General features: G+C 39.4%; 1 protein-coding gene across 1 annotated transcript in view; it reads right to left on the reverse strand.

The window, feature by feature from the left end:
- Positions 1 to 262: 262 nt before the first annotated feature.
- LOC128641789 (lipopolysaccharide-induced tumor necrosis factor-alpha factor homolog) overlaps positions 263 to 13,594 on the reverse strand; it is a 76,757-nt gene continuing 63,425 nt past the window's right edge. Inside the window, exons 5-6 of the mRNA XM_053694323.1 lie at positions 3,592 to 3,748; positions 263 to 2,738 (exon numbers count right to left, since the gene is read on the reverse strand). Of these exons, the coding sequence (XP_053550298.1) occupies positions 2,630 to 2,738; positions 3,592 to 3,748 (266 nt within the window). The 3' untranslated portion in view covers positions 263 to 2,629. The remainder of the gene's footprint in view (positions 2,739 to 3,591; positions 3,749 to 13,594) is intronic.

Raw genomic sequence — 13,594 nt, forward strand, 5'->3', positions numbered from 1 at the left:
CAATAAATACTGTACCTGTAAAATAGTGACAATCACTGTAGTACAATTTGCCAGAGTATAGCACTGAGACACAGATTGCACTGTAATGATGTAAACAGAGTGAACTAAGCATAATAAATGGTGCCAGTCACTTTTCTCGCAATCTCACAATGATTACAGCACTGTTTCAAAATCTTTGGAGGTTGAACTTCAACTTCACAAAGCGCTGTATTAGCGAAGCGCTGTAAAGTGAAGCGCTGTAAAGTGAGGTATACCTGTATACGTATACCCTGTGAGCTTGTGCACATGCTCAGTAAAATCTTGTTCCCCAGAAAGTGTGAATATAAAAAGTCTGTGCAACATTTGATAATGGAAGTTAATTGGAAAGTGTCTTAAAACTGCTGCTCTATCTGAATCATACAAGTTTATTTTGACTTGAGTGTCCCTTTAAAAAACCACACCAGAGAATTGCTGTTATGTGTGATTACCTGCCCTTTAACTCTTTCCAGGTTCATATACATTTTATATCTGACCTAGCAACATCTCAAGGGAAGCACAGAGGATTATTGGGAGAATACATTATAGGACTTGTCCTGAGCACATGTACAACACCAGCGCCTTAAGACCCTCGCGGGTGATTAGTACGCGCTCTATAAGTACCCAATAGATAGATAGAACACTGTCTATTTGTTTCATAGTAGATAAAAAATTGTATTCAAATAGTATTACACAGAACATTGTTTTAGCCACCTTTCTGACAGTGACATAACTAATGCTCTTAATTTCAGCATCCTGGAATATGTTGTCAAAGCCTCAAGCCTTTACTGAAATGGTCTACACATTTCCAGTTGTGCTAATGACGCATAAAATACCAAATGTGCAGTTGTTTTATATAGCGTTTACAGGACATTGGGTTTAAATAGCAAAGTGCCCACTTCATTACTGGACATCTGCCAACCCTACAGATATCTGGGAGATAAACACCCCCTTAAATATTGCTCCTTATATCTAAGCATAAGCACCGACTTGATTTATTTTGATGCCATTGTGCCACTATTCTTTATTTTTGATTTTTTTTTCATTCAAAATGTATTATTTTTTTTAAATTACACAAACAAGAACAAATACATCATGACAGTTAATCACAGTATGTGACACCCTCTACATAGCTTCAGAATACAACAAACATTTTATAGCTTTTCCATTACAATATAGAATAATTACAATCAATCTCCAGAAGGTGGAACCACATAGCAATTTGGCATATTCCATTGTCCTTGCATAGTACAACCAAGCAAATGACAAAATTATAACAGAAATCTTCATCTTATAGACACAATTACATTAATCTGATTCCATTGTATATTACTTATATCATATTCTAGTAGCCATTGAGGCCTATGTATCAAGCTCCGAATGGAGCTTGATGCCCCGTGTTTGTGGCGAGCCTGCAGGCTTGCCAGAAACAGCAGTTATGAAGCAGCAGTCACAAAGAACGCTGCGCCATAACCTGTCCGCCTGCTCTGAGCAGGCGGACAGACATCGCGGGAAATCAACCTGATTGAGTACGATCGGGTTGATTGACACCCCCCTGCTGGCGGCCCATTGGCCGCAAGTCTGCAGGGGGCGGCGTTGCACCAGCAGCTCTTGTGAGCTGCTGGTGCAATGCTGAATACGGCAAGCGTATTGCTCGCCGTATTCAGCGAGGTCTGGCGGACCTGATCCGCACTGTTGGATCAGGTCAGCCAGACCTTGATAAATAGGGGCCATTGACTGCTATATACTACCTTTCTTTCTCCCTCCCTCCCCTGTCAGTACCTTCCTCTGAGCTTCCCTTTTTAATCCAACCACCAATCGGGAAAGTTCCCTGCCGGAATGGACATACAGAAAAAGTGTGATTTATTAAATGTAAAGGTTAGTTGTCGTTGTGTTGAGTCTGGTTATGAGAGTATGACTTTATACCACTTAGCACTGCTTTTTCATGTGGCTCATATTGTTCTATATTAATTTGCCTTAGTATTCTCATCATAAATTCTCTCATGCTCTGGTTTATTTTAGATTTCCATTAACTTAATATAATATTCCTACCTAATAAAATTACTGTATTTATTAAAGGGACAGTCAAGTCCAAAGTCTGTCAAAAGAACTGAAATAAGGGGGCAGTCTGCTGAGGCTTAGATACAAGGTAATTACAGAGGTAAAACGTGTATAATTATAACTGTTGGTTATGCAAAACTGGGGAATTGGTAATTAAGGGATAATCTATCTTTTAAAACAACAAAAATTCTGACTGTCCCTTTAAATAACTATTTTCCCCTGCGCATGTCATTACATAAAATCAAACCATCAAACATAAATAGCCTCTGTTCCCTGTCCAAAATTTGATTCAACCAGTAGTTTACTTTAGACCAAAATTGTCTGTCTTTAGGACAAGACCAGAGGCAGTGGGGTAATTCTGCATTAGGATATGAGCATCTGGTACAATTTGCAATCTTATACGGCCACCATTTTGCTACTAGTGCCACCATTTTTAAACTGACGTGCAGCTTGTGTAATACAGCAAGTAGTTTTCCTTCTATCTGCCTGTGTGGCCAATAAATAACAATATTCACAGCTGAGGAACACAAAGGAATCAGGCTCAGTATTTATTTCACAGTCTTCTGTACTTCTGAAGGTGATGGTTGCAATTTGGACAAAAATGATCCACGTCCTTGCAGGAGTCAACACAGAATGGGATCAAACAGCACCCTAGCCAGCACCTATAAGATGAACAATGCTACAGGTAAGTAAAACATTCTGGTTATAGTTTCATAAAATATATTTATTTATAATCCCAGCCCTTCTCAGAAAATCCAGATTATTACAAACTCAAAAATAATCCAGAGGGGACTCCACTGACTTTATTTCTGCATATTTATTGCTTTTCTTTCTGGATAGAGCAAACAAATAAACAAAAAATCTAATTAACTTCTATTATTAAATGTGCTTTGTTGTCTTTGTATTCTATGCTGAATAGAAAAGGCTTAGGAGCATGCACAAGTCTTTAACACTCAGTGTTTGTAACATACAGAGTACTAAAAACACGTGCACACTCATAGGCCCCTATTTATCATAGGTCTTGCAGACCTGATCCAACAGTGCGGATCAGGTCCGCAAGACCTCGCTAAATGCGGAGAGCAATACGCTCTCCGCATTTAACATTGCACCAGCAGATTCGAGGCCAATCGGCCCCCAGCAGGGAGGTGTCAATCAACCCGATCGTATTCGATCGGGTTGATTTCCGGCGAGTCTGAAGACTCGCCAGAAACACGGGCCCGCAAGCTCCCTACGGAGCTTGTTAAATGGGCCCCCTGAGCTCTTAAGAGCCTAACTAGGTTTACTGTTCAACAATGGATACCAAGAGAAAGAAGCAAATATATGCATATGGGTAGCCACCAATCATTAGTGTGTCTCCAGTAGCCTTATGCTTTTCATTAAAGGATACAAAGAGAATGAAGAAAATGTGACAACAGATGCAACTGAAAAGTGTTAAATGTTTAATATTGCTCTCACACATATCATTATATATTGTATATTGTAGGATAGTTATTTTAGGATTATTATACCACTTACCCAAATAGTATAAGTCCTCCAAACACTGCCCAAGTAAGGAGACCAGTCTTATATTCTGTTCTTGTCACAATGTTCTGGTGACATATAGGACATATGCAGCATACTGGAGTATCGTGAAATGCATTTTGCAATACAACAGTGGTTTGTACTGCTGCAACTAATAGACATCAAAGGAAGTAAATGTTAGATCTATAAACATCATTTATATGAACATTTATTTCCAAAACATTTTAATTCCTTATACACATTGACTATTTTAATATATCGGAATGTATGAAAGAAAGAAAGTATTATAAGAATATTATTTTTTTGTCTGGAAATCATAGAGGACAGGTCAAACTGATAGTAATCACAGTTTCACAACTCTTAGTCATGGCCTAGTTGTGCTTGGCTTGTCACAATTCATAGTCATGGTCTAGTTGTGTGTGGCTTGTCACAATTATTAGTCATGGCCTAGTTGTGCGTGGCTTGTCACAATTCATAGTCATGGTCTAGTTGTGTGTGGCTTGTCACAATTATTAGTCATGGCCTAGTTGTGCGTGGCTTGTCACAATTCTTAGTCATGGTCTAGTTGTGTGTGGCTTGTCACAATTCTTAGTCATGGTCTAGTTGTGTGTGGCTTGTCACAATTGTTAGTCATGGCCTAGTTGTGTGTGGCTTGTCACAATTCTTAGTCATGGCCTAGTTGTGTGTGGCTTGTCACAATTGTTAGTCATGGCCTAGTTGTGTGTGGCTTGTCACAATTCTTAGTCATGGCCTAGTTGTGTGTGGCTTGTCACAATTCTTAGTCATGGCCTAGTTGTGCGTGGCTTGTCACAATTCTTAGTCATGGTCTAGTTGTGTGTGGCTTGTCACAATTCTTAGTCATGGTCTAGTTTTGAGTGGCTTGTCACAATTCTTAGTCATGGTTTAGTTGTGAGTGGTTTTTCACTGTTTTTAGTCATGGTCTAGTTGTGAGTGGTTTTTCACTGTTCTTAGTCATGGTCTAGTTGTGTGTTGCTTGTCACAGTTCTTAGTCATGGTCTAGTTATGAGTGAGTTTTCACAATTCATGACAGACAGTTGCTGAATGCTGACCATTGTCCTGAATATACTAATGTGAAAATATTCAGGATTGCGCCAATTCCTACATGTGGCTTAGATTATAAGTGAAGTGCTGCTAATAGTGCAGGGTGCACTTTCAATATTGCTGTACCACACAAGGATTAACACTCAAATTGGTAAGATAAGTACATGGTAAAGATAAATTACCCGAAAATGTTTAGTGTGGCGAAAATCTTTTTAGTACGCTCTATATTTTCAGTGGACATCTAAACCACGCCAAACATTGCTATTATATCAAGTTTAAAATTATGTGTTGCGTTTCTTTTTTATTTTTAAATATAAATATATATCCAAAATATAAATATTCATTTAGATCGATAGCTATAGATATATTTTTTAAAAAACTAGAGTGATAGATTTAAAAATTAAAAAGAACATTTTCTCCTAAGTGAAGAACATACGGCTAGATTACGAGTTTTGCGATAGGGTCAAAAAGCAGCGTTAACAGGTCCTAACCCTGCTTTTTTACACCCGCTGCTATTACGAGTCTTGCAGGTATAGGTGTACCGCACACTTGTTTGGCCTTACCGCAAACCGACTTACGTAAAGTTTGGAAAGCCTTTTTTCTATGGGACTTCCATAGCGCCGGTATTACGAGTTTGTCCTGGGAGGCCAAAAAGTGAGTGGTACAGCCTCTACCGACAAGATTCCTAACGCATTTTAAAGTCAGTAGTTATGAGTTTTATACTACAATGCTGTGGCATAAAACTCATAACTAAAGTGTTAAAAAGTACACTAACACCCATAAACTACCTATTAACCCCTAAACGGAGGCCCTCCAGCATCGCAAACACTAAAATAAAATTTTTAACCCCTAATCTGCCGCTCCGGACATCACCACCACTAGAATAAACATATTAACCCCTAAACCGCCGCACTCCCGCCTCGCAAACTCTAGTTAAATATTATTAACCCCTAATCTGCCACCCCTAACATCGCTGCCACCTACATTATACTTATTAACCCCTAATCTTCTGCTCCGGACATCGCCGCAAACTACATTATATTTATTGACCCCTAATCTGCTGCCCCCAACATCACCGACACCTACCTACATTTATTAACCCCTAATCTGCCGTCCCCAACGTCACTATTCTAAATTTATTAACCCTTTAAACCTAACACCCCCTAATTTAAATATAATTTAAATAAATCTAAATAAAATTAATATCATTAACTAAATTATTCCTATTTAAAACTAAATACTTACCTATAAAATAAACCCTAAGCTAGCTACAACATAACAAATAGTTACATTGTAGTTAGCTTAGGTTTTATTTTTATTTTACAGGCAAGTTTGTATTTATTTTAACTAGGTAGAATAGTTACTAAATAGTTATTAACTATTTAATAACTACCTAGCTAAAATAAATACAAATTTACCTGTAAAATAAAACCTAACCTATGTTACAATAACATTACACTACAATTAAATCAATTCCCTACATTAAATACAATTAAATAAATTAAATTAAATTAGCTAAATCACAAAAAAACAAACACTAAATTACAGAAAATAAATTAAATTATATTTATTAACCCCTAATCTCCCGCCCCCAATGCCGCAGCAACCTATCTACACTTATTAACCACTAATATGCCGCCCCCAACGTCGCCGCCACTATAATAAACATATTTACCCCTAAACCTCTGTACACCCGCCTCGCAACCACTAGTTAAATATTATTAACACCTAATCTGCCGCCCCTAACATCGCCGCCACCTACCTACATTTATTAACCCCTAATCTGCCGCCCCCAATGTTGCTGCCACTATATTAAATGTATTAACCCCTAAATCTAAGTCTAACCCTAACATCCCCTAACTTAAATATAATTTAAATAAATCTAAATAAAATAAAATTACTATCATTAACTAAATAATTCCTATTTAAAACTAAATACTTACCTATAAAATAAACCCCAAGCTAGCTACAATATAACTAATAGTTACATTGTAGCTAGCTTAGGGTTTATTTTTATTTTACAGGCAAGTTAGTATTTATTTTAACTAGGTAGAATAGTTACTAAATAGTTATTAACTATTTAATAACTACCTAGCTAAAATAAATACAAATTGACCTGTAAAATAAAACCTAACCTATGTTACACTAACACCTAACACTACACTACAATTAAATCAATTCCCTACATTAAATACAATTAAATAAATTAAATTAGCTAAATCACAAAAACCCCCACTAAATTACAGAAAATAAAAAACAAATTACAGATCTTTAAACTAATTACACCTAATCTAAGAGCCCTATCAAAATAAAAAAGCCCACCCAAAATAAAAAAAACCCTAGCCTAAACTAAACTACCAATAACCCTTAAAAGGGCCTTTTGCGGGGCATTGCCCCAAAGAAATCAGCTCTTTTACCTGTAAAAAAAATAATACAAACAACCCCCCCAACAGTAAAACCCACCACCCACACAACCAACCCCCAAATAAAAGCCTAACTACAAAAACATAAGCTCCCCGTTGCCCTGACAAAGGGCATTTGGATGGGCATTGCCCTTAAAAGGGCATTTAGCTCTATTGCTGCCCAAAGCCCTAACCTAAAAAATAAACCCACCCAATACACCCTTAAAAAATCCTAACACTTACCCCCGAAGATTCACTTACCGGGAGGGAGAAGTCTTCATCCAAGCAGCAAGATGTCCTCAACGAAGCCGGCAGAAGTGGTCCTCCAGACGGGCAGAAGTCTTCATCCTTCCGACGCGGAGTGGCTCCATCTTCAAGACATCCAGTGCGGAGCTTCGTCTTCAAACGACGGCTTCTTCGGAATGAATATCTCTTTAAGTGACGTCATCCAAGATGTTGAGTCCCTTAGAATTAAGGTAGAAAAAATGCAATCAGCCAATAGGATTGAGCTCCCATTCTATTGGCTGATTGGAACAGCCAATAGGATTTTTTCTACCTTAATTCCGATTGGCTGATAGATTTCTATCAGCCAATCGGAATCTAAGGGACGCCATCTTGGATGACGTCACTTAAAGAGATATTCATTTTGAAGAAGCCGTCGTTTGAAGAGGATGCTCCGCGCCGGATGTCTTGAAGATGGAGCTGCTCCGCGTCGGAAGTATGAAGATAGAAGATGCTGTCTGGATGAAGACTTCTGCCCATCTGGAGGACCCCTTCTGCCTGCTTCTTTGAGGACATCTTGCCGCTTGGATGAAGACTTCTCCCGGTAAGTGAATCTTTGGGGGTTAGTGTTAAGATTTTTTAAGGGTGTATTGGGTGGGTTTATTTTTTAGGTTAGGGTTTTGGGCAGCAATAGTGCTAAATGCCCTTTTAAGGGCAATGCCCATCCAAATGCACTTTTCAGGGCAATGGGGAGCTTAGGTTTTTTTAGTTAGGCTTTTATTTGGGGGGTTGGTTGTGTGGGTGGTGGGTTTTACTGTTGGGGGGGTTGTTTGTATTTTTTTTACAGGTAAAAGAGCTGATTTCTTTGGGGCAATGCCCCGCAAAAGGCCCTTTTAAGGGCTATTGGTAGTTTAGGCTAGGTTTTTTTTTTTATTTTGGGTGGGCTTTTTTTATTTTGATAGGGCTCTTAGATTAGGTGCAATTAGTTTAAAGATCTGTAATTTGTTTTTTATTTTCTGTAATTTAGTGTTTTTTTTGTGATTTAGCTAATTTAATTTATTTAATTGTATTTAATGTAGGGAATTGATTTAATTGTAGTGTAGTGTTAGGTGTTAGTGTAACATAGGTTAGGTTTTATTTTACAGGTCAATTTGTATTTATTTTAGCTATGTAGTTATTAAATAGTTAATAACTATTTAGTAACTATTCTACCTAGTTAAAATAAATACTAACTTGCCTGTAAAATAAAAATAAACCCTAAGCTAGCTACAATGTAACTATTAGTTATATTGTAGCTAGCTTGGGGTTTATTTTATAGGTAAGTATTTAATTTTAAATAGAAATTATTTAGTTAATGATAGTAATTTTATTTAGATTTATTTAAATTATATTTACGTTAGGGGGTGTTAGGGTTAGACTTAGATTTAGGTGTTAATACATTTAATATAGTGGCAGCGACATTGGGGCGGCAGATTAGGGGTTAATAAATGTAGGTAGGTGGCGGCGATGTTAGGGGCGGCAGATTAGGGGTTAATAATATTTAACTAGTGTTTGCAAGGCGGGTGTACAGCGGTTTAGGGGTTAATATGTTTATTATAGTGGCGGCGACGTTGGGGGCAGCAGATTAGTGGTTAATAAGTGTAGGTAGGTTGCTGCGGCATTGGGGGCGGGAGATTAGGGGTTAATAAATATAATGTAGGTGTTGGTGATGTTAGGGGCAGCAGATTAGGGGTTAATAAGTATAATGTAGGTGGCAGCGATGTCGGGGGCGGCAGATTAGGGGTTAATAAATATAATGTAGGTGTCGGCGATGTCGGGGGCGGCATATTAGGGGTTAATAAGTGTAAGATTAGGGGTGTTTAGACTCGGGGTTCATGTTAGGGTGTTAGGTGTAAACATAAAATGTGTTTCCCCATAGGTATAAATGGGGCTGCGTTACGGAGCTTTACGCTGCTTTATTGCAGGTGTCTCTCCCCATTGATATCTATGGGGAAATCGTGCACAAGCACGTAAACCAGCTCACCGCTGACTTAAGCAGCGCTGGTATTGGAGTGTGGTATGGAGCACAATTTTGCTCTACGCTCACTTCTTGCCTTTTAACGCCGGGTTTGTAAAAATCCGTAATACCAGCGCTGTAGGAATGTGAGCGGTGAGAAAAAACTGCTCGTTAGCACCGCACAGCTCATAACGCAAAACTTGTAATCAACCCATAAGGTATTTAAAGTTTTTCTTAACACACTTTTGGCTTTAGCACAGTTGTCCTAGCTCACCTTTGGGTTAGCACACGAGTGAAAGCCAGAAGAGGCTTTTGTAGTGCACCCCATAAAAGTCTATGTGGAAAGAGAGTTAGGGGGGGCTATTTATCAAATGTCTGTCCGACATGATCCGATCAGCATACGCTCTCCGCATTCAGCATTGCACAAGCAGTTCTGGTGAACTGCTGGTGCAATGCCGCCCCCTGCAGATTTGCGGAAAATCGGCTGCTAGCAGGGGGTGTCAATTAACCCGATCGTATCTGATCGGGTTGATTGCTGTCTGCGGCCTCAGGGCAGGTTATGGAGCAGCGGTCTTTAGACTGCTGCTTCATATCGTGTGTTTTCTGGCGAGTCTTCATGGGACCTCAAGCTCCATAAGGCCCCTGTGTGTGGACGCGCTGTTTGACCTCCAGATGTTAGTGTGCCTGATGCTTTTGCTCTGGCGCTATGGGCTCCCTATACTAAAGCAGACACCTAGATTGTGAATTTGCATTACGGTTTTAACTCTGAAAAAATTGCCATTTCAGCGTAAAAACAGTAATGCAGCCATTACGAGTCTTGTCAGTATAGCTGTACCGCAAGCATTTTAGCCTGTAACGCAATTTGGATTTTTGAAATTCAAATTAGCCAATAGGATGAGAGCTACTAAAATCCTATTGGCTGTTCACATCAGCCAATAGGATGAGAGCTACTGAAATTCTATTGGCTGATTTGAATAGCCAATAGAATTTCAGTAGCTCATCCTATTGGCTTATTTGAATAAAAAAATCAAATCAGGCAATAGGAATGCAAGGGACGCCATTTTGAACCCTTGCATTGAAGATTCAGTGTACGGCGGTCACCGTATGAAGATGACGCGATGAAGACTTCTCGCCCCTGGATGGATGAAAACGTCTCGCCGCCTGGATGTCAGGACTTCAGAAACTGTAAGTGGATTGTCGGGGGTTAGTGTTATGGTTTTTTTTTTACTTTTTTTGGGTGTTTTTTTTTTTAGATTACGGTTTGGGCTTTCTTAAGAGAGCTAAATGCTCTTTTCAGGGCAATGCAAAAAAGCTAAATGCCCTTTTAAGGGCAATGCCCATACAAATGGCCTTTTAAGGGCAATGGGTAGCTTAGGTTTTTGTTAGAGTTAGGTTTTGGGGGGTCGGGTGGTGGGTTTCACTGTTGGGGGGGTCATTGTATTTTTTTTACAGGGAAAAGAGCTGATTTCTTTAGGGCAATGCCCTACAAAAGGCCATTTTAAGGGCTATTGGTAGTTTATTGTAGGCTAGGGTTTTTTTATTTTGGAGGGGCTTTTTTATTTCTTTCATGTAAGTGGCAAGAGTCCATGAGCTAGTGACGTATGGGATATACATTCCTACCAGGAGGGGGCAAAGTTTCCCAAACCTCAAAATGCCTATAAATACAGTACACCTCCCACCACACTTATACCTTAGTTTACAAATTTTGCCTCCTATGGAGGTGGTGAAGCAAGTTCTTTATTTCTTCTATGATATGCGTTTCTAAGCATTTTGAAGCCCAATTCCTCTCAGAGTACAGTGTTTGTCAGAGGGATGTGAAGGGAGTATTGCCTCTTGATTTAGTGGTTTCACCCATGGGAAATCCTTTCAAAGGCTCTCTGTAATCGGTAGCAGGGCTTCATCCCCTGCCTACCTTTTCAGATTGACGTTATATTCCTATACCATTACCTCTGCTGATAGTTTTAAGTGCTGGTTTGGCTATCTGCTATATGTGGATGGGTGTCTTCTGGTAAGTATGTATCATTATTTAAAGGGACAGTATACACTCATTTTCATATAACTGCATGTAATAGACATTACTATAAAGAATAAGATGCACAGATACTGATATAAAAATCCAGTATGAAATGGTTTAAAAACTTACTTAGAAGCTTTCAGTTTAGCTCTGTTGAAAAGGCAGTTGGAAAGCCCACTGCAAGTGGGAAATAAGACACTCCCCCCCTCCCCCTTCTTTTGCATATGTAAAGACCCTTTACACAAACAGGAGCAAGCTGGAGAAGGTAGCTGACAGTATTCACATAAAACTTTGGGGCTTGGTTAGGAGTCTGAAAATCAGAGCAATGATATTTAAAAATAAGCAAAATTATACATTTAAAAAAAAAAAAAAATTTATGGGCTTTTAAATAGATCATCTACAAAACATTTATGCAAAGAAAAAATGAGTGTATAATGGCCCTTTAAGACACTCAGCTATGTTTGCGCTTTACGTTATAAAGTTTTAAATATATGTATTTGCTTATATTTGCCAAGAGTCAGGTCTATGTATATTTCCATTTTGCAGTCTAACAGTTTCAGTATGGAATTTATGTTTGGGGAGTTTATGTAAGTAAATTTTTTTCTTACCTCAGTTTTTTTAAATTTGACTTTGTTTTTCAAAATTTTCGCGGTCACACTAGGCTCGCGAGGATGCAAAATGCTGTGTTTTATTGCGTCATTCTTGGCGCGAAGTTGCGTCTGTTGTGACTTGAGTCGCGTCATTTCTTGTGTCTTTGTTGACGCACTTAATTTATGATATTATTATATTCTGATAATGTTTCTATGTGTACAATTACATTTACTTTTTACTTTCTCAGTTTAATGTACCTAAAAGTTCTGCAGATATAAAAATGTTACTGCTGCAGCCATAAGAAGGCTAGGACTGCTATTGCGCCTTCAATTAATGTAAAGGTCTTTCCAAACTTGTTATAGATTTAATCAACTGACTGACAGCATACTTAAGTATCTTCTGCTGATGAGGGTTCTCTTTTAAAGAATTTTAAGGAATTATTGTTAACCTTACGTATTGAGGAGTCTAGTTCTCCTAATATCTAAGTTGATAATCATTTAAATTCCGTGTTTAAAGATTTCTAAGGTTGCTCCTGAGGTTTTTTTCCTATTCTAGATGCTATCTGTAATATGCATACAGAGAGAGAAGCGCTCTACCAGGAACGAACAACAGCTCAGTGGCTTGTTCTATGGCGATTTACCACCCGGAAGCAGCCTCTTTTAGACCAGTGTGCTTTTCACAGAAGAAAACTTTCCTGAAGTATATCAGTCTGATCCCGCCAAGTAAGGTCAGTCCAGCCCCGAAATACCAGGCAATTCTCCTCTGAACAAGGAACATGACAACCCCAGACGATCGTTTCGGCCTCCTATGGGCCTCGTCAGTGAGGTGCAGCCACATTCCTCTAAGCACACTGGGCAAGGAGTCCACGTCTGGTTTCCCCCATCACCCATAGGGAGACTTCCCCAGGGTCATAATAATTTGCATACAGAGAGAGAAGCGCTCTACCAGGAACGAACAACAGCTCAGTGGCTTGTTCTATGGCGATTTACCACCCGGAAGCAGCCTCTTTTAGACCAGTGTGCTTTTCACAGAAGAAAACTTTCCTGAAGTATATCAGTCTGATCCCGCCAAGTAAGGTCAGTCCAGCCCCGAAATACCAAGCAATTCTCCTCTGAACAAGGAACATGACAACCCCAGACGATCGTTTCGGCCTCCTATGGGCCTCGTCAGTGAGGTGCAGCCACATTCCTCTAAGCACACTGGGCAAGGAGTCCACGTCTGGTTTCCCCCATCACCCATAGGGAGACTTCCCCAGGGTCATAATAATTTGCATACAGAGAGAGAAGCGCTCTACCAGGAACAAACAACAGCTCAGTGGCTTGTTCTATGGCGATTTACCACCCGGAAGCAGCCTCTTTTAGACCAGTGTGCTTTTCACAGAAGAAAACTTTCCTGAAGTATATCAGTCTGATCCCGCCAAGTAAGGTCAGTCCAGCCCCGAAATACCAGGCAATTCTCCTCTGAACAAGGAACATGACAACCCCAGACGATCGTTTCGGCCTCCTATGGGCCTCGTCAGTGAGGTGCAGCCACATTCCTCTAAGCACACTGGGCAAGGAGTCCACGTCTGGTTTCCCCCATCACCCATAGGGAGACTTCCCCAGGGTCATAATAATTTGCATACAGAGAGAGAAGCGCTCTACCAGGAACGAACAACAGCTCAGTGGCTTGTTCTATGGCGATTTACCACCCGGAAGCAGCCTCTTTTAG

This window comes from Bombina bombina, chromosome 11 (genome assembly GCF_027579735.1).
Source record: "Bombina bombina isolate aBomBom1 chromosome 11, aBomBom1.pri, whole genome shotgun sequence".
NCBI classification, from domain to species: domain Eukaryota; kingdom Metazoa; phylum Chordata; class Amphibia; order Anura; family Bombinatoridae; genus Bombina; species Bombina bombina.